At 50.1% G+C, this 21,302-nt stretch overlaps 2 protein-coding genes across 4 annotated transcripts in view; one reads left to right on the top strand and one right to left on the bottom strand.

The window, feature by feature from the left end:
- The window catches only part of Ccnd3 (cyclin D3), a 96,513-nt gene extending 95,154 nt beyond the window's left edge, over positions 1 to 1,359 (bottom strand). The window contains exon 1 of the mRNA XM_029471077.1: positions 1,219 to 1,359. The gene's annotated coding sequence lies outside the window, so the exon portion shown is untranslated. The remainder of the gene's footprint in view (positions 1 to 1,218) is intronic.
- Positions 1,360 to 4,046: 2,687 nt separating this feature from the next.
- Positions 4,047 to 21,302, top strand: part of Taf8 (TATA-box binding protein associated factor 8) — an 18,476-nt gene continuing 1,220 nt past the window's right edge. The window contains exons 1-9 of one of the 3 annotated variants that reach the window (XM_021186342.2): positions 4,047 to 4,101; positions 4,883 to 5,039; positions 7,392 to 7,490; positions 7,795 to 7,857; positions 9,448 to 9,572; positions 11,189 to 11,336; positions 11,969 to 12,111; positions 15,624 to 15,763; positions 16,010 to 17,641. In XM_021186342.2, the coding sequence (XP_021042001.1) occupies positions 4,063 to 4,101; positions 4,883 to 5,039; positions 7,392 to 7,490; positions 7,795 to 7,857; positions 9,448 to 9,572; positions 11,189 to 11,336; positions 11,969 to 12,111; positions 15,624 to 15,763; positions 16,010 to 16,022 (927 nt within the window). In that variant the 5' untranslated portion in view covers positions 4,047 to 4,062 and the 3' untranslated portion in view covers positions 16,023 to 17,641. The other 2 variants (XM_029471604.1, XM_021186344.2) reach the window with 2 other exon arrangements.

Genomic DNA, 21,302 nt, shown 5'->3' with positions numbered 1-21,302 from the left:
GACCACGGGTTCAAGGATTGAGCACAGACTGATGCCCCGACGGAATGACCAGAGACACTTCCCATCTCCAGTCTCTGTAGCTAGAAACTCTGGTCTCATTCCACAATGTCCCCAACACTGGCAGAGGGAAAAGGGTCCAATGAGTTGGTAGCCTGCTGTGCTAGGCAGTGCCAGAAAGCAGCAACAGAACCACTTCTACACGGGGGACTAGTCCCAGAGGACACTGTGGTGACAGGCACAGGACAAGGCTTGTAGTCCCAAGGTCCAGGATGGGGAGTGGGTGTCCAGTATGGTGTGGACTGTTCTATCATGCCCTGCTGGGCCCACTCAGTCACATCCAATTGGGATTTTAGGGGATCCAGTTGGCAGCTTGTCTTTCCCAGAACTGCTTCTGTCTATTCCTACTTCCTCATGCTGGGAACTGAGTGGTATAAGCAGGAGCTATTTCCCAGTTACCAGTATAGCCCAGTGCCCAACAACATTATTGCAATTCAGTTTGCCTCAAGGGGGAAATAGTACCCCCAAGACTCCCCCCGCCCCCATCTAATACTGAAGTCAACAACCATCCTCTGGAAGCCACCCCAAACATCTCCTTCCCGGACAGAGTCTAGCCTTCAGCTGTGGCAGAGTAACTCAGCAGCATATTCCGTGAAACAATACCAAGCACACAGTAGGTGCTCACCCAGTGCAAACGAATGCTGCTTCCTTGCAACATCAGCCCACTTCTTCAGTGACTCCCCCACCCCCACCCCCAGGTCTACATTTAAAAGGATGAAGGAAGCTGAGACCCGGGACACATCAGATATCCACTCAAGATCTTCAGGAAAGTTCTCTTCTTTAGCCTCCCTCCTTGGGGTCTGCTCTACAACCACCAAGGCTGATATTTGCTGCTAAACCCCTTGGACTTGCACATGAGCCTGGAGGGAGGCTGTACCGAGGACCTACACACGTTTTGGTGGCTTGGAGACCTCTGGGGACTTCTCTGACCTTTGAGGAGCTAACTCTGGTCAATATATCATACTCAGTGGGAAAGTAAGCTACTTTTGGGGCCAAAACCGAGGTGAGAGGGAACCACTGAACCCACCCACCTGCTATTTCCACTTCTAGATCTCCAGCCTGGACATCTTAGTAACATCCTAGGCAAAGCTGGCAATGCGGACATCACGTGTATTCTGGCTTCTGCAGCCCCCAAGCCTACCTCTTGCCAGATGAACTCACCGAGCTTAGAAGGTGGTCTCTTATTTTCTCTCTCGCTGCAGGACATCTGTTTTGGGGCAGTACGAGTGATCACAACCCCGCCGGCCACAGACAGACCAGGGGCGTGCACTCCGTTTCCTGGGCACCCAAACAGAGCGAGTGTCCACCCCCACAGGCGCGCGGTGTTTACAAAGTCCGCGCTGTACCGCAGAACTCGAGCTGGAAGCTGGGCAGGAAGTGGGGACGAGGGGGCGGGTGAGACAAAGGCGCTGGGTGCTGAGCTCTGCCTGGGTCTGGTCTCTGACACCCAGAGAAGCAGCCAGGAGAAGGGTCATCCAACTCTGAACCCTAATCCATTCACGGGGTCTACAGACCTTGGGCCCGGGGCGGGGTTGCTCCGTCCGGTTTAGGGGTACACATTGCAGAGGGATGCCTTCTGGGTATTTGCAATTCCTGGCGAACGCTGCCCAGGAAGTAAACAGTAGACCTGAGTTCTTAACTCTTACCACAAACCCAGGTACCCGCGACACCTGTTATCTCACCCGTTATTTCACCTGGTTCCCAGTTATCACGTGGGGGAGACTGAGGCACGGTGAGGTTAGGTAACTGTGACCAGAGTTTGAAGGCTAACAAGCCTTAGGATTCAAACCCAGCGACAGCATCTGGCCAGGCATAACCACCCCTACCTCGTCCCCCAGTTTAGGATGGATAAGGAGAGGCAGTCTCTCTTGAAGAATTTCCAGACCATAGAGGCTGATGGGTAACATGGGCACAAAGTTCTGGGGGTGAGAGAGGCAGGCTTCTTCGCTCACTAAGTAAACACTAGAGGCAACAGTGCAGGAGAATCACCCAAGGAGCTTGGTAGTAAGACAAAAGCCAGCACCCGGGTATTGACCGTTGCCTAACTTGCAAAAAACCCCGGGTTCCCCAGCACTACTTACATTGAGTAAGATGGTGAATTATTGTAGCCCCAGCTCTCTGGAGAAGGAATGGGTAGGATAATCAGGGTAGGGTGTTTGTCTTTGTTATTGGTCTGTTGCCTAAAGACACCACGCACGACCAAGGCAACTCTTATAAAAAGAAGCATTTTAATTGGCTCTGCTTGCAGTTTTAGAGGTTTAGTCCACTGTTGTCATGGTGGGGAGCATAGCTGTGTAAATAGCGCTGGGGCAGTAGCTGAAGACCCTATGCTATATCCTGGTGTGCAGGCTGACAGAGGCTCACACTCAGAGACAGAGAGACAGGGATTGAGAGAGAGACAGACAGACAGACACTGGGCCAGGTGTAAGCTTTAGAAACCTCTAAGCCCACCTCCAGTGACACCTCTCTTCTAACAAATTGCCCAACCCTGGTGACTAGGCGTTCAAATATTTGAGCCTAGGGGGTCCATTCTTATTCAAACCACCATGACATTCAAGGGGTAAAGTTGCTGCAGTTAAGAGTCCTCTTCTCTTCCAGAGACTCAGTTCCCATCATCTACCTGGCAGCTCACAACAGTCTAGTTCTAGGGCATGCTAAGCCCTCTTCTGGCCTTCTCTGGCACCAGGCACGCAAGTGGTTCACAGACATACATGCATGCAAAATGGTCATACTCATAAAATAAATGCATACATGTATTTATTTATTTAATTCGTTCGTGCGTGTGTGTGTGTGTGTGTGTGTGTGTGTGTGTGTGTGTGTGTGCTTGTACATACATGTGAATACCCCCAAAGTCCAGAAGAGGCCTTGGAACTGATGTCACAGGCAGTTGTGATACTCAACATGAGTGCTCAAATTTGGGTCATCTACAAGGGCAGTATGTGTTCTTAACTACTGAGCCACCTCTCTGCCCCAAAGTGTATTTTTTAAAAAGATTTGTTTCATTTATATGAATACACACACTATAGCTGTCTTTAGACACACCAGAAGAGGGCATCGGATCCCATTACTGATAATTGTAAGCCACCATGTGGNTGCTGGGAATAGAACTCAGAACCTCTGGAAGAGCAAGCAGAGCCAAAGTGCTTTTTTTTGTTTGTTTTTTAAATATTTATTTATTGTATACATGTGAGTACATTGGTCTTGTCTTCAGACACACCAGAAGAGGGCGCCAGATCTCTTTTTCTTTTCTTTCTTTCTTTTTTTTTTTTTTAATGGAGACGGTTTTCTCTGTGTAGCCCTGGCTGTCCTGGAACTCACTCTGTAGACCAGGCTGGCCTCGAACTCAGAAATCCGCCTGCCTCTACCTCCCAAGTGCTGGGATTAAAGTCGTGCACCACCAACACCCGGCGAGGGCGCCAGATCTCATTGTAGATGGTTGTGAGCCACCATCTGCTGGGAATTGAACTAAAGACCTCTGGAAGAGCAGTGCTCTTAACCCGCTGAGCCATCTCTCCAGCCCCAAAGTGTATTCTTAGTGTATTTCTGAGAACTTACTTCATACAAATGGCTTTGTTTTTGTTTTTATTTTTATTCTTTTCTTTTCAGGGAAAGGGTCTCCTTATGTAGTCCTAAACTGGCCTTTAACTCATTACATAGCCCACGCTAGCCTTGGAACTCTAGATCCTCTGGTCTCAGCTCCAAAGTGCTAGGATTATAGACGGCAGGCTCCTGGACAAAATATGTTTCTTTTAACTCAGTGCATCTCACAGTGCATCTTCCAGATCAATTGCTACAGCCACTGAAGTGTCCAAGAAACCTTGGGTCACACAACGCCACGTGAGCTTGGGCTATCCCGAGCTCCCTCCACCCCCACCCCAGGCTCACACGTGTTCATAGAGCTTTTCTACAAGGCGGGGCACCCGCGGCCCCGCCCTTCTCCACCTCCCACCCCGCAACTACAAGTCCCATCGTGCCCCGCGCTCACGCACACTACGCGAGAGCAAGATGGCTGACACGGCAGCCGGGCCTGGTGGCTCCGGAACGGTAAGGTTGGAGAGGCGCGGCGTGAAGCCGAAAGAGTTTGGGTCTTCTGGATCTCTCCCACGGTTTGCGCCACGGTCTCGAACCGAGAAGCCCAGGCCTACTCTGAGACCCGGGGCTGGAGAGTATCTCTGGCCGTAGGCGGTCCCTGCTGCTTGGCACTTGGCAGCGGCCTCCTAAATTGCTGCATCTGAGACTTGATTGGCTCGTTCCCGGAACCCGGAACTCCTTCTGATTGGTCTGAAGAGGCTGTTTTTATCCTTTTACTGGCCGGAGGAAGTTGGAACTTTGTTAAATATTAACTTGCTCTGCTTTTCTCTGCGGTGATGCCTAGCTCTCCTCTGCATCCTGTGCTGGTAACTGGTTTAATTTTCCTGGTTACTGAAACGGTGTGATGGGACAAGAAGATAGTAGATTTATTCGCTCAGTACCATCATTCGTGTATATATTCTTCCTTTGCTTTTCCCTCTCTCTTCCTGCCTCCTCTCGCGCCTGCCTCTGCCTCCCGGGTGCTGGGAATAAAGGCGTGCCCACCACAGACCCGCTCGTGTAGCTTTGCTCCAGAAAGAAGTGAATGGGGCTGGAGAGATGGCTTAGTGGTTAAGACGGACTTGCTGGTCTTTCAGAGGACCTGAGTTTGGTGGAGTGGCTCGCAACCACCTGTAACTCCTGCTTCACGGAATCCGGGCCTGCGGGGTGCGGCATCTGCACTCGCAGGAACACACACGCACAAAACACACACATCTAGTGGTTCAAAGTCTCACTCTGGGCTTCTGATTTCCAGAGACCGGGAAGTAAGCAGTCCACTAACCCTGCTGATAACTACCATCTGGCCCGGAGGAGGACCCTGCAAGTGGTTGTGAGCTCCTTGCTGACAGAGGCCGGATTTGAGAGTGCTGAGAAGGCATCTGTGGAGACACTGACAGAGATGCTGCAGAGCTGTGAGTACCAAGAAACACTAGGCCTGCTGTTTCCTTTACAGACCCCAGCTCCGTGAACTCCATCCCAGATTCTCTCTCCCCTTCTCTCGGATTTCTGTTAGAGACTCAGCTTCAGGCAGAAGAAACAAACATGCCCATTGTAGAATTGAGACTGTTTTGATGCTTATACATGTGGGAGAGACACATATAGCAACTTTGTCATTTTAGTCATCTGCAGTGGCATTAAGTGTTACACAACTCTCAGTGTTATCCATGCCCATAGCCCTGTATCCCTGAGCAATACTGGATTCTGTCTTCTCCACAGCCCAAAGAACTCCTGAGTGCTGGGATCAAAGGCACGTGCCACCACCACCCAGCCTAATCAATCAATCAAATCAATCTCTCTCTCTCTCAATTTACTTACTCATTTTATGTATATATATATATTATATATAATGTATATATTAATTTTATGTATATATATAATATAATGTAACTGTGTTCAGACATCAGCAGTAAGTCTCAGAGGCTGAAAACATTCTAGACCCAGATAAGATCGTATCGGTACTGGAGGCTTCCAAGAATAGACCTAGGTTAGCAAACTGAGGTAGTGTGCCCCGAAGCTTACAATTACATCAGGCATTGGATCCCATTACAGATGGTTGTGAGCTACCATGTGGTTGCTGGGAATTGAACTCAGGACCTTTGGAAGAGCAGTCAGTGCTCTCCCCACTGAGCCATCTCTCCAGCCCAACATATCTCTTTAAAAATGACTCTTCTTTCCTTGTGTGTGTGGTAGGGACTGCATGCATGCCGTAGCACATGGACGGACATCAGAGGATAACCTGTGGGAATCAGTTTACTCCTACTGTATGAGTCTCAGAGATGAAGCTTAGGTCATTGGCGCCAAGCATACTGCCGAGCCATTTCACAAGCTCGACTTTTGCTTTGTATTTATTTTTTTCTCTGTTCTTCAGATAAGTGGAATCTGAAAATATTTGTCCTTTTTGTGCCTGGCTTATTTCATATACATAGTATTTCAGAGTTATAGATTTCATTCCATTTAAAGAATTTAGATTTAAAGAATATAGATTTCATTACATTTAAATAATTTCATTCCTTATGAAGGCTGACCAGATACTCTGTTTGTAGCTGGGTATGGTGGGCATACCATAATCCTAGCTCTTGGGAAGTGGAGGCAGAAATACCAGGAGTTCAAATCCAGTCTCTACTGCACATGGAATTTGAGGCTATATGAGAACCTGTCTCAAAACCAACAAGCAAACCATTGTATGTTTATATCCGAGTTGGTTTATCCATTATTCATCTGTCAGTGATCGATTCTTTCCCACCTTTCGATTGTTGTGAATTTTGTAAATGTATCTTTTATTTGCTTGATATAATTGTTAGCTTCAGGGCTCACCACCTCAGTCTGCCAACCTAGGTCTAGTCCTGGAAGCCTCCAGCCTCCATACAATCTTATCTGGGTCTAGAATGTTGTTAGCCTCTGAGACTTACTGCTGAATAAGCTCGCCCCTTCTTAATTCCTTCTGAATTTGCCTGACTAGTCAACTCAGCTGTTCTGACGCAAAGTCCTCACTAAGCTGGCTGAATCTGGCTTCTCTCAGTTTCTTACTGAATTGCTGTACTTGGCCTCATACTAACTTGGGCAATCTGTCTAATCCCCTGGCTCCTCATTCTCCAGCTCGTTCTGTCTTCACCTGTGTCTAGCTTGTTCTCTGTATAACTGTCCCAGGAAAACAACCTCCCTTCCTCTTTCTCTGCACTACCCCTGAAGTAGCTTCCCTTTCCTCTCTCTGCTCATGAGAGTTGGGCAGATCCTATTTTGTCAAACCTTTCTCTGATTCATCACTTTGTCTGCTACTCAATTAGACATCACTTTGAAACATGGGTGCTTCCTTGTACAAACTAACTTTATCTTCGTTGTTTGGGATTAAAGGTGTGTGCTAGGGCTGAGCCACACCACAACTAGAAACAGGTTTTTCTAGTAAACACCACAATCTCAGGGTTCACAGTGTGATCAAATATCCTGCAACAGAATCTGTGCTGCTGTGTGTGAGTGCACACAGGTGCCTGTTTGAGCCCCGCCTTTGGTCACTTGGTCACTTTGGTCACTTGGGCATATAAATAAATATGTGTGTGTGTGTGTGTGTGTGTGTATGTATATATACACACACACATATATATATATACACATATATATACATATATACACACATATATATATGTATACATATACGTATACATATATATATATATATATATATATATATATATATATGGCATAACTGGTGGCCCACCTGGTAATCTTATTTTGAACTTTGGAGAAACTCTGACCTTTGATCCTTGTAGACATCTCAGAAATCGGGAGAAGTGCTAAGTCATACTGCGAGCACACAGCCAGGACCCAGCCCACACTGTCGGACATCGTGGTCACATTGGTTGAAATGGGTAAGTATGTCTCCATCGTAGAATCACCAGAGAAGGGGGGAAGCCTGGGGGGTTCTCATGTCTGCTGAGTCTTCTTGGATTCCATCCTATTTTCCCTGATCTGCTCTTAGTTAGAAAGGTCTGAGGAAGGAGTCCTTGGACCCTGTCTCAGAGACCTCCTAAGTCCTTGTGGGAGTTCTCTTGAGAGGCAGAATAGTGGCTAAGCTGGGAGTTTAAGCCCCCATTCCACACTGAGAGCTCCCCTTTCCTGTTCAGTATCATGCCAGGATCAGAACGTGGCAATGACTAGTTTCCTTGTCCCTAGGCTTCAACGTTGACACTCTACCTGCCTATGCAAAACGGTCTCAGAGGATGGTCATCACTGCACGTAAGTGGCTTTGAACCCTGATACTTAGTACGTACTCAGTGATTGTAGTGTGCCTTGGAGGGAGGAGAGGGCAGGCACCAGAGTGGCAGCTGTTTTCCTGCTGCGGGCTCCCTCTCAGTCCTTGGAGTGGTGAGCTGCTCACAGACTGGCTGTGTCCGTGCAGTGGGATTAAAATGTGAAGGTCAGTCTCCAGGCAGCTGGACCATGTCTGAGCTGCTGCTGTTACATTTTAACCCTGAAGAGCAAATGACCATACAAAAAAACTATGGCAGTTCTTGCTTCTCTAGATCAGGATTCGCAAGCGCTGGGGTCTGTGGACAAAATGTGCTTGTTTTTGTTAGTAACAGTTTATCGGCATACAGCTTATTTACTCACCGTATGTGATTGCTTTCACGTGGCAAAGGCAGAGGTTTTTGGTTTGCTTAGTCTGAACTGTTGCTATTTCGTGGATGCGCCTGTAATCCTAGTACTTGTGAGGGAGTGGGGGTGCTCTAGAATTCTAGTGTACTGTAGATAGTGAGGGCTACGCTAGCCTGAGCTACATAGGAGGGACTTGGGCTCAAAAAATAAGCAAACAAAAGTCTAAAGTACTTATTATGTGTCCTTTTATATAAAAAGATTTATTTAGTTTGCTTTAGATAAAAGTGGGTCCCTGCTGGGCGAGGTGGTGCACGCCTTTAATGCCAGCACTTGGGAGGCAGAAGCAGGGGAATTTCTGAGTTTGAGGCCAGCCTGGTCTACAGAGTGAGTTCCAGGTCAGCCAGGACTACACAGAGAAACCCTGTCTCAAAAAACCAAAAGGGCTGGTGAGATGGCTCAGTGGGTAAGAGCACCCGACTGCTCTTCCAAAGGTCCAGAGTTCAAATCCCAGCAACCACATGGTGGCTAACAACCATCCGTAACGAGATCTGGCGCCCTCTTCTGGAGTGTCTGAAGACAGCTACAGTGTACTTACATATAATAAATAAATAAATCTTTAAAAAAAAAAAAAAGTGGGTCCCTTAAGCTACGTAGGGAGTAACTGCTTTAGTGTTAGGACTTGAGGGGGAAATGTTGTACTTGTTTATGTTTGGTTTGGTTTTTCGAGACAGGATTTCTTTCTGTAGCCTTTGCTGTCCTGGAACTCACTCTATAGACCAGGCTGGCCTCGAACTGAGGGATCTGCACGCTATTGTGTCCTGAGTGCTGGGGTTAGAGGCGTGCAGCACAACCTCCTGGCTGTACTCGTATCTGTACGTGAGTGCATGCTCATGCCGTGGCATGTGGGTGGAGGTCAGGACAACGTTGTGGAGTTGCCCGTCTTCCTCACCATGTGCCTCCTAGAGAGTGGCTTGGTGGCAAGCCCGTTTCCCCACTGAGCCATCCCCACAGCCACAGAGAGGAGCAGCTTGTCACAGATGGAAATATCAAGCAGGATTACTTGGCAGGGCAGGGCATTGTGTGCTGCTGATCTGGAAAGGTTATGAAAGGCGTTTTGTCAATAGAATCACAAAGTGCTGAATTGTGGTCCAGTGAGAAGAGAGGCATTTGACAGAGGCCATCCGTAGAATGCAGGGGTTGGAGACATTAACTAGTTGCGATCTGTTACAGCTCCAGTGACCAATCAGCCAGTGACCCCGAAGGCCCTCACTGCAGGGCAGAACCGGCCCCACCCGCCACACATCCCCAGCCATTTTCCTGAGTTTCCGGATCCCCACACCTACATCAAAACTCCGGTGAGTTTGGGAGCTGCCCAGGGCCTGTGCGTGTGTGAAACATGACTAATGGAGGTTGAGGGGAGAGTAACCTTCAGCTCCCTGAGGACTTTCCTACAGGGATGCCATCTTGGAAGGCTGAGGCTGAAGAGTTGCTGTGCATTTGAGGCCAGCCTGAGGTACAGAGTGAGATGTTGTCTCACGAAGAGAGGCAGAAGGGGAAGAAGCACAGAGTGAAGCAACCTGGCCATGAGGGGTTAGGGTTTATTTGAAAGGTTTTATGTGTGTGAGGGTTTCATCTGCGTGTATGTCGTTGGTTCACCTAGAATTGGATGTGGGTGCTGGGAATTGAGCCCAGGTCCTCTGAAAGAATGGCCAGTGCCATTTTAAAATTATTTATTTTATGTTGGTGAGTACACTGTAGCTTCTTTAAACACAACAGGAAAGGGCATCAGATCCCATTACAGATGGTTGTGAGCCGCCATGTGGTTGCTAGGAATTGAACTCAGGACCTCTGGAAGAGCAATCAGTGCTCTTAACCGCTGAGCCATCTCTCCAGCCCCATATAGGAGTTTTTTGCCTGCACGTGTGTCTATGCACCATATGTGTGCTAGTGCCTGGAGAAGTGGCACCAGCCTTCATGTAGGTATTGGGAATCAAACCGAGGTCCTTTGTAAGAACAAGTGCTTTTAACCCCTAAGCCAGCTCTCCAGCCCTCGAAAATCTTTAGAAGTTTAAAGCCTGCCTTTGTGCCAGGAGGAGCTGGTTTTGGTCCTCTCTGCCACTGCATTGTAAAGTATGTCGAGGTCCTTCTCATCTTACTGGATCCCGAGTATCTCCCCGAGATGCCCAGCAAGGGGCTAGCATGCTGGAGTCGCCTGTCCTTGGCTCTCTCACTTCTGCTTACAGTAACAGCCTCAGTCTGGTTTTCTCTCCTTGTTTAATATTTACACTTATTTCCTTTATCTGTGTGGGTGGGCGCTCATGCACAGTGTGTGGCATGCATGGATGTGAGGCAGTCAGAGGGGGTGAGGGAGTTGCCTCTGCTTTGAGCCATGTTGTTCTGCTGACAGTTCAGGCGTGGTGAGTGAGCGCCTTACCTGCTGAACCTCACCCTCAACCTGTATTTCCCTTCCCTCCCCATCCCTCATCCCCCTCTCTGTGTCCCTCCCTCTCCTAGAGCAGGCTGGCCTTGACCTCACTGATACCTGCCTGGATATGCCACCAGAGCCAGTATTCTGTGCTTCCAAGGGAAGTCTTTTGGACCAGTGCGTCTGTCTGGAGAGGGTGGACTTAAGACAAGGGGATGGTACAGTATGCAAATGCACATGGGCTACCACTCATATACTGTAAGGTGCTAAGTTACTCTGGTGGCATCGAGGCTCCTCTTAGCCTTGAAGGGTCCAAGTTGTCTTTGAGGATCTGTGTCCTACACCTAAAGCCAGCTGCCATGGAAGCCAAGCATGGACACAGTCAGCTATGTAGTAAATACTTGCATTTTTCTTAATGAATGTATGTATACTGAGATGGTCCTCTGTTGTCTGCTGTCCTCGGAAGGACATAGCTGCTGCAGGTCAGGGCCTGAGGAGAGCTGAAGGGGGTGGGAGCTCAGCCTGGTATCTCTGTTCTTCTCCTAGACATACCGTGAGCCAGTGTCTGACTACCAGATCCTTCGGGAAAAGGCCGCATCTCAGAGACGAGACGTGGAGCGAGCACTCACCCGCTTCATGGCCAAGACAGGCGAGACCCAGAGTCTTTTCAAGGATGATGTCAGCACTTTTCCCTGTGAGAGCCACCCCTCTGGACCCTGTTGTTTGTGATAGTCACACCGTCTTTCCTTGCTCTCAGTGAGGTGGGGAGAGATAAGCATGCCTTTGTGGCTTTCTCTAGTGCACTTTATTCTTCAGCTCTATGGCTCCTTCCCCGTATGCCAAGAGCCTGTTCCTACCCGAGGATTCCGAAGCAGAAAGCCTCTCCTATGTTGGCTGCAGTGAGTTTAGGTTAGTTCACAGTGGCTGAGGCCTTAGCAGCAGAGACGTGTGGAAGTGGTGTCTACAGCCAGTTGCCCATCAGTGTTCTTTCATGTCACAGGAGGCTTTGCTGACCGTCTCACTTACCTCTATAGGGGACCATGTGTGATATAAATCTGAGTGGGGAGATTGGTACATTTATTCAGTAAGCATCACTCAGTGCTTGTTAGGTGCCTGGCTCTGCAGTCACTGGGGACAAAGATCAGCAGTTGCTAACTAGCCCCTCCCACAGCACCTCAGACAGCCCTTCCAGACCCGTGAGTTAGTAACTCTTACAGAGGCATAAGGAAAGGGAAATTCCTAGCTCAAGGTCATGGCAACTGGCAGCACTCAAACCTGGCTCCCTCTGGCTATTTGACAGACTCGAGTCTTTCTTCCACTTCCCAGTGATCGCTGCCAGACCGTTCACCATCCCCTACCTCACGGCCTTGCTTCCTTCTGAGCTGGAGATACAGCAGATGGAAGAGACCGACTCCTCGGAACAGGACGAGCAAACAGATACAGAGAACAACGCTCTTCATATCAGCACGGTGGGTCCTCCCCTTCTGCCTGCCTCACAGCACTCCCAAAACAGCCAGCCTATCCCACATTCTGCCCCTGCTCCTAGGAACTGAACAGGGCCTTCCCCAGGTCTCTGGCTGGCTATTACAAGCTTGCATGATGGGCTGTGTGTCCAGTCTCCATCATGAGACACACATCCTGGGGAGTCACACATTCAGCAAATGGTGAACAAGCATTCTCAGGTCCAGACCCTGGTCCTGGTCTGAGGAAGTAATGTGGAGCAAGACAGATAAAGCCCTGCCTTCAGGAACTAAAGAGATTAGAGAAAGAGCTGGGGGGAGGTGGGGATTACAGCTGACATTTGGGTAAAGACCTGAAGAGACTAATGCCTGCCCTGCTCATCTCTGGCATTTCCAGGCAGGGGACAGAGCACATGCAGGGCCAGCCTGAGGTAGAGGGAGCTAACTCCTGGTACCCCTGCTGTGTTAGACTGCAGACTCACACTTCCATACAAAGTACAATAGAAAAGACTGTTACTGGGACTTGTTAATTCTGGTAGCCTGTGAAATGTAATCATGTGTTAGAAATCCTGCTCCTGCCTCTGCCTGCTCTGTGCTGGGATTATAACCCAGTCACATCTCACTCCGTGACCAGCTTTAAACTGCCCCCCTTGTCTCCTGATGTGAGGTGTCTCAGGGACTCTTGCTGTGGGGCACTTTCACCCTGACCTCCTCCTCCACGCCCTTGAGCATAAGGAACGAGGTGTTTAGAGTAGCCAGTGCTGTTTGGTTCTCTCTTCTGTCATTTGAACAGTAGCCTAGAAGTTTAACCTTTTCCTCTCTTATGAGAAATCTTAGCAATCATGTACTCAGTAGGTATGGGTTTGGCAGTGAGCATGTGTCTGGTACTCTTTTTTTTTTTTTTTTTTAAAGATTTATTTATTTATTTATTATATAAGCACACTGTAGCTGTCTTCAGACACACTAGAAGAGGGCATCAGATCCCAATACAGATGGTTGTGAGCCACCATGTAGTTGCTGGGATTTGAACTCAGGACCTCTGGAAAAGCAGTCAGTGCTCTTAACCGCTGAGCCATCTCTCCAGCCCGTGTCTGGTACTCTTGTGGCTGCTCAGGATACAGCAGTGACCCCAGTATATAAAACCTCTGCCCCCCCCCCTGAAAAACCTTTAAAAAACCAAACAGACAAAACAAAACAAAAACAAAAAACAAAAAACTCCTCTGCTCCCGAGAGCCTGTGAAGTCATCCCTTACACACGCAAGATGAAACAGTGCGCGGTGAGGGTGGAGCCTTTGCTTCCAATAACAGCGCACTCAGGGTGGACCAAGCAGAGACTTGAAGGAGAGAGGAGAGCTGAACCATGATACTCGCTGCCGTCAAGGGCCAGGGCAACATCAGTGGTTGGGATGGAAAGACAGGGAAGGGAAGAGGAAGGAAGGGCTGCTGGGATGGGCCCGCTGCTTCAGGAGCTGGGTGAGCAGAGTTGCAGGGGAGCACCGAGCCAGGGAGGGACACTTGCCAACTTCTACAAGCATCGTTGATGGCTATGGTGATGGTGGACCCCAGTCACAGGGATGTAGGACAGGGACAAGTGTGGGTCCCTCTCCTCAGGTGGCCACAGCAGAGGCAGTGCAAATGCTCTCTGTATCGATAAGTAAAGCCAAGAGGACGACCTAAAAGATGGGAGATGTGGCAGAAGAGAAACAAGTGTGGCTGCAGAACTCATCAGCTCCAGGCACCTGAAGGGTGGTGGCTTGTCCCCACAGCAGGAAGAGTCAGGTAGGGCACCCAGGGAAAGCTGACGCACGTTGAATGTGCGGTGCCTGTGAGATGCTTGTACGAAGCTGTCAAGCAGGCAGTCAGGCATTTGATCTGGGAACTGGCGGTGGCACAGACAGGTTGCAGTTGGAGTCCTCAGCGTGGAAGTGGAAGCCACATCCGGGGGACAGGTAGGGTTGTTGGTACCTCCACGCCGGCCCTGGCCTGAGGCTATCTGTGTCTGAAGGGGCGAATCGTAGCAATAGCGATTCCACAAGCTCTACTCCATAGAGAGACACAACATCTAAATTGTGGGCCCTCCATGTCACTCTCACCGATTGTCTGAGGTACAATTAAGGCAGCCTTTGAGTAACTGTGGGGTTTGGATGTGGAAGGGTGGTGGAACTGAGGACATGGTAGGCAGTCCTCTGTTAGGCCCATAAGAACTCAGGATGGCTGCCTGTTTTGTTTTGTTTTATTTTGTTTTTAAGATTTATTTATTTGTTTTATGTAAGTACACTGAAGCTGTCTTCAGACACACCAGAAGAGGGCATCAGATCTCATTACAGATGGTTGTGAGCCACCATGTGTTTGCCGGGATTTGAAGTCAGGACTTCCAGGAGAGCTGTCAGTGCTCTTAACTGCTGAGCATCTGAGTGGGGGTTCAGATAGGCCTTTCCCATACCTGGTGCATCAGCGTGGTTGCTCTTAGGCTCTGGTTTTGAAGAGGGACTCTGCGGTGGCTTTAGTGTGGAGGACTCGAGCACATTACTGAATGGGGATGGCTTTGCAGGGAGGTGACAGTTAATGAATAGTGAGATGTTGCAAAACCTAGAAGCCATACAGAGTGTTAAGGCCCAGTAAGCCAGAGACTGGTGTCTGCACCCCAGCCCAGCTGTCCCTTGAGATAAAGCCTCTATTCGTACTTTTTTTTTGCCATCTGGTCATGTATGTAGGTGTCCTGGTGGGGGTCTGAGGCCTCCTTTAAACTCTCAGTTCCTCCAGGGCACCTGTGGTGTGTCACTAGGGGGCGCTGCAGGTCAGCTTTTGGTCACTGGGCTTGCGCAGCCTGGTCAGGCTCTGGGTGTGGTGGTCCATGCCCTGGCTCTGCTACCACTGCTCGATAAAGAAGTACAGAAACAAAGCTGGAAGCCAGAGTGTGGGGGCTGGGAAGAGCATACACATGATAAGGAAAGGGGAGTCAGTCACCCATGCCTCCAGCAGCGTTTCTAATGAAGTCATGGACTCGGCTTTGCCTTGCAGTGCTCCACTTCAGGATTCCAGAAAGTTCTTGAATATGCTGAAATATGGTCATTGGCTCTTTGTTCCAAGTGCCAGAAATGAGAGATCTGGGGGAAATGTATTAGACCTATGTTAGTTGGGGCCTAGGAGACAGACAACCTGTGCACTGAATGTCCTGGCCCTCCTGTGTCCCTTATACCAAAATACTCATGGTTACGCCATTTCCTCATCTTAGTGCATTAGACTTCCGCCCTGAAGCATGTAAATTCTAACCTCCTAGGTCTCCATTCTTTATGTCCCCACCTTCTGAGGATGTCAAAGACCCTGGAGTATATCATTTTGTCAGAGTTCACAGTTTCGCTGTCCAGGTCTCATCGAGGCAGGCAGCTATGACAGCACTGGGAAGGCGGTGCTCTTGTCTCCTCGTATCTCATTAGAGACAGCAGAGTGGCTCTTGCCCCGGGCACAGTCTCCTTCCTCACGCCACTGGTCTTCTGCTTTCTTCCGGCTTTTGCCCAAAGGACGATTCCGGAGCTGAGAAGGAGAACGCTTGTGTTCTGCAGCAGAGCTCCTCCTTGTCCGGCAGCCGGAATGGGGACGAGAGCATCATCGATAACCCCTACCTGCGGCCCGTGAAGAAGCCCAAGATCCGTAGGAAGAAGTGAGTGGGGTCTGGCTCCAGCCTGCTCCAGCCTGCTTGTCTGCTCCTCGGTAGGAATAGGCTGCCCAGTGGGTGCAGCTTGCTAGGCACTGCTCGGGCAAGAGGAAGGCTTCCTCTGCTTCTCTTCCTTGACTCCCACGCGTACCCGCTTCTCTTTAGTGGCTGTGTCCTGCCAGCCGTAGGCTGCTCATGCCTGGGAGAACAGGAGGGGCCCGCAGCAGCCTCTGTGGTTGTTCTTCTTTCTAGGTCCCTCTCGTGACCCGAGAAGGAAGCTGCCCTGTAAAGGAGAGAACACGTTTCCCTGGGGAGTGAAATCACGGAGGGAAGAGGAGGGTGCCGTCCTTCTGGCCTGGGCCAGGCTGTGTCATTTTAGTAGCAACTTTGTGTGAAGACAGCCTGTTGTGCTTGACTGTGAGTGGAGGAAATGTGGTGCGGTAAAGGACTGTTCTGTCCCTTGGCCATGCTGCTGCAACTGTGCCGGGGACTGCTGGTGACTCCATTGATCAATCATGGACTTGATTCGTTTGGAACCTGGAGGGCCAGGGAAGAGGCAGAACGATGCCTATGGCAGCCATGTGTACCTTCCAGCCCTCTTGGATCCCTCTCACTGATATAAATGCAGAGAGGTCTCACTTCTCACCTGGACCCCAAGATCCCTGCTGAGTGGATAGAAAATGACTATGTATCTCATTGTGTTGGAAACAGGCCCACAGCCCACCTTGGATCTGGGGCTGCCAGGAGCTAGGAACAAAGGTGTCAGTATCAATCGATGACAGTGGCCATGGGGTAGCCTTGATCTCTGACCATCATTTGATTAAAGCTGACCACAGTGGAGTCAAACCAACCCTGTGGCTTCAAAAGGAGCCATGGACTTAAAGCACCGTGAAGAGGACTTAGCAGGTAGGAGAGGACTAAGCCTAGCTGTGAAATGCAACTCTGGTAGAAAGCTATGTGCCCACCTGCTGGACGGAGGGGGTGAGAGGACCCTGCTGAGACCCTCCACCCCCTGGAGAGAAGACCCCACCCCACACTTCCCCCTAATCATGAATCTTCGTGCCTCTAAGGAAGGATGACAGGGACACATGGAAATTGACACAACATGGATAAGTTGTCCTTGGGTTGGAATGCTTTCTCAATCATGGCGGCTGCTGCTTCTGCTCCTGCAGTCTTGCTCATTTTCTCTCCCCACCCCTCCTGTTTCAGAGATAGGCTCTCTCTGTAGCCCAGGCTATCCCAGAACTCTGTGTGTATCCCAGGCTCAGTGTCTTCCTGCCACCTGCTGCAGGTATAGGTGCAGGCCACCATGTTTGGCTTCCAGGCAGCTGGTAGAGGCTCCACCTTCCCGGCTGATTCTCTGGAGGGAAGGAGCTCTGTGTCTGGAATCGGAGGACAAGAACTGTCGGGAAAATGAGCTTCCTCAGCTCCGGACCAACAGGACTATTTCCATCGTGACTCAGAACTTCCAGGTCAAACAGGAAGGCTGACCTGTGTGGCTCCCGAGAGCTTGTGACAGACTTGGCTACACTGGGCCAGTCAGCTGAGATGCAGTCAAGGGCAGACAGGAGCTGTCACACCTTGCTGTTCCTGATGTGACTAGCGAGCACATCTGTAATTCCAGCACCATTGCCACTGGCGTTGGCCAGGGCTTGTTGAGAACAGTGTGCGAGGTGGGGGTGGGAGGGGCTCGTGCCTGTGACCTCAGAACTGCGGTGCAGTCTTTCTCTAGGAAGAGGGATTTTGTGTTAATGCATATAATTATCAATGTGTATTTATATATTTCTATTTTTTATAATTTGGGGAGACTTATTGGAAGGAGAAATGAAGTGTGATTTATGGAAGGCCTGTAATAAAAATTCATAATAAAAACTTTGTAAATGACTCAGACGTAGGGCCTCTCAAACAGTAGGCAACGAAGCACTGTACCCAGCTTTTCCTGTGACTTGATTTAGACACGTTTTCTGCATGCTGAGTGGTGGTAGCACATACCTGCAATCCCAGTATTTGGGATACTGAGTTCAAGACCAGCCTGGATTATATAGTAAGTAAGCCCCAGCCTCAAACCCAGAACAAGTTGTTAGTGTTTGTTTTAAATTTTTATGTGTATGACTATTTCATCTGCATGCATGCATGTGTTGCGTGGTTCCCTCAGAGGTCAGAAGAGAAGGTTAGATGTGGTGGAGCCTGAGGTTGTGAGCTGCCTTCTGAGTGCTAAGCCATCTCTCCAGCCCCAAGGTGTTAGGTTGTTTTGTTTCATTTCTTTAAATGGCCAGGGTAGAACTTGTTCTGTAACTCAGGCTGCTAGAAGTCCTCCTGCCTCCGACTTCCTAGGCAGCTGTGATCCCAGTCCTCAGGCCCAGCTCCACGTCTAACATTGTCAGTCCTAGCTCATCTGTGTCCCTCCACCCACTCACTGTGTATTCCTTACTGGATCATCTGCCTCTGCATCCCAAATGCTGGGATCAAAGGGAAGGCTCCTCGGAGGCCAGAAGAGGGCACTGGATCCCTTGGATCTGGAGTTAGAACAGGTCTGGCACCCGTGGATGCTGAGAATCCAGCTGCTCCACCAGCCCCTTCCTTTGCGAGGAGTGGGTGTGGGTGTGAACTCGGGGCCCTGGGGATGCCAAATAAGCCTCCTTCCACTGAGGACCGATCTCAGAGGCCACACACAGTTCTGTTTTACACATCACAGATTACGAACACTCACATAGCCTTAAAAGCAAATGTTCTGGCTCTGCAGCTGAGGACGGTGTGTGTGTGTGTGTGTGTGTGTCTTAGGCCTTCTGCCCCAAGCTCTGCTGTCTCCCTTAGATGCCTTCCTGTGGTCAGAGGTTCTGTCCCTCTAATCACTCCATCGTACGTTCATGTACTGACTGGCCCACGAGTGGAAGAGATTGGACATGGCCCCAGGGAAGGGTGGTTTAAGTCTGAAGTACATGCTTAGCTCCAGCAGGCCATTCTGGGGTATAGACCTTGTCTCAAGCATCTCCTCCCCCATCCCTCCTCCACATACACTGCACACACATACTCCACATACAAGCATCCTACGTGGCATCCTCCCCCCACCCCCGGAAGCAAAGCATCTGCTCTCCATGAAAGGTGTAGCTTAGCACAGTGATGATCATGTTGCAGGGCCCCCGCTGCTTGTTAGTTCCTCCATCCCCTGGGCTCTGCTCATTGTCACAGGATGGGAGGTAGAAGCCACCATCTCCTGGGTGCATGTTCCAGGGAACAGGCAGTGAAGAGGCCTAGGTAAATGGAACTTTGAGTTTCCTTATAAGAGCAAGACTTAGAAGCAGTATTGCATGCCCCGCACCCCAGCCACCAAGCACGGGGTTGCTTTCTTGCAAAGGAAGTGAGGGTGTGTGGCTTTAGCCAAATGGCTCTGGGCCTAGGTAAAAAAATGAGGGGCTTTTCACTGCAGAAAGAACAGACTAAGGCTTGCAGGCAGTTTAGAACCTGTCGCTAAGGTGGGCTTAGGGGAATCTTGTTGAGCAATGCCAAGTGCCTGGTGACATGGCCACTTTTGCAGCCAGTCCTAGACACCCACTGCCAGGTGTTCTGCAGGCCCTGGGTCAGGCCAGCCTCTCCTGGTGTGCGACCAGTAGGTTGTCACTTCCTCTTTGACCTTGTTCCTTTGCCTTCTGTTGTAGATGTCCTCGGCCAACATCTTGGTCTTTCTTTGATGGTTTTTCCCATGTGCCTGCCCAACCAGGAAGGGTCTTGGAAGTGCCATCTCTCATGCCAGGGACATGGTTCCTCTGGTCCTCCACCTCCAGACGTCCCTGCCCAGCTGGTCTCAGCATCCAACTATCTGTACCCAGTTGTCTGGTTTTTGTCCTCTGCGTAGACCATGCGAGGTCTTGTTCACTTGTGTCTAGACAGCACATTCTTCCTCCCTGCCAGTCTGATGCTGCCCCACCCAAATGGCAGGCTCCCTGCTCTTCCCCAGCCACATCCCCTGCCAGGGTAGACCATTCTCAGCCCTGCAGTAAGACTGAAGATCCTCTCAGAGGCTGGCCACCCCTAGTCCAAATGTCTCCAGTGCAAGCCTGGCTGATGAGGTCCCCTGGCAGGTCTTTGTTCTTGCGGGTCACTCATCCTCCTGTGAGCTATTTAGCAGATAGAGATCCATAGCCTCTTGTGTATGCTATCCTCCTGTGAGCTATTTAGCAGATAGAGATCCAGAGCCTCTTGTGTATGCTGAATGCTTGGCACAGTGCCAACTCTAATGATACTCTGCTGAGTAAGACATAGTTCCTACCTCCAGGGAATTCACTCTAGTGGGAAACACAAAACAAAACTAAAAGCATTGTAGGCTGTAGAGGGTGCCAGAAAGGGCTTCTACCCTGCAGGGAGAAAGTCTTCACTTGGCTCCTGGGTGTCCTGTGCCTCTCCTTCCAGCCCTTCAGCCTGTCCCCCATTCCACCCTTCCCTTCTGCAGTCACTCAAACAGCAGTTGAGCTTTTTCTAAGGGAGACCATTTGGATAGACACTGACAAATACCAGGGTAGACCTAGGTCCCTGCTTCCCCAGCTCTTACAGTGTGTTTGTGTGTGTGTGTGTGTGTGTGTGTGTAGGGGGTGGGGGAAGTGGACAACCCATAGCACACGTGGTATGTCAGTCCCGTGGTGCCATCAGAGCCCTGGAGGAAAAGAATTGGAAGACGGGACAAGGAAACTAAGAGCCATATGGGTTAGGTAGTGTGCAAAGCCTGGGCTACTAACCTGGGGCCCGGCTTCTTTCAGGATCTCTGACAAGGGACTTGAGACCTGTTGATGTAGGCCATATGAGCAGCCACCTTGTGGGGGCAGAGTTTGGTGCAGTTCTGGCAGGGCAGATAAAGGCAGCACTTGTCACAAAATAGGGCAGGAGGAATTATTTTTTTTAAAAATAATTAAAAAAAAATGGCCTGAGAAGAATGTTGTAGTTGAGCAGAGCACAAAGAGCAGCAGCCATCTTTGTGGAAAGGGAACAGCAAACAAGCGTACTCTCGGTCAGAGGCAGGAGCGTGTGTGCTCCCGGACTGTAGACAGACTTGCACCGGAGGGTCAAGGAGGATGGTACCCCTCAGTTCAGCAAGGGCTTGGGGTGCTGTTCAGAGGGAGATTGGAGCCTCAGAGAGCCAAAGTGTACCCGTACCTAAGGAGAGGCAGGAAACAGAAACCTACTGATAACCTGGATGGCACCCTCCTGTGGAGGCCTGTGTTACCAGGGAGATGGGTAAACAAGAGGGAACCTGTTCTGCCTCCTCTGAAAGAAGAGGGCTGGGCTGAGGCCTCTGCTGAGATCTCAATGGGTGGGGTTGGCCAAGTGAGCCTTTGAAAGAGGAGGGTAAGCAGAGGGAGGAGGGGGGGAGGCAGAGGGAGGAGGGAGGGGAGGCAGAGGGAGGAGGGGAGGGTAGGCAGAGGGAGGAGGGAGGGTAAGCAGAGGGAGGAGGGGAGGGGAGGCAGAGGGAGGAGGGGAGGACAGGCAGAGGGAGGAGGGGAGGACAGGCAGAGGGAGGAGGGGAGGACAGGCAGAGGGAGGAGGGGAGGACAGG

The sequence above is a fragment of the Mus caroli genome, chromosome 17 (genome assembly GCF_900094665.2).
Source record: "Mus caroli chromosome 17, CAROLI_EIJ_v1.1, whole genome shotgun sequence".
Classification (NCBI taxonomy): Eukaryota; Metazoa; Chordata; class Mammalia; order Rodentia; family Muridae; genus Mus; species Mus caroli.
Note: the sequence above shows the minus strand (reverse complement) of the source record. Positions and strands in the feature narration are given on the sequence as shown.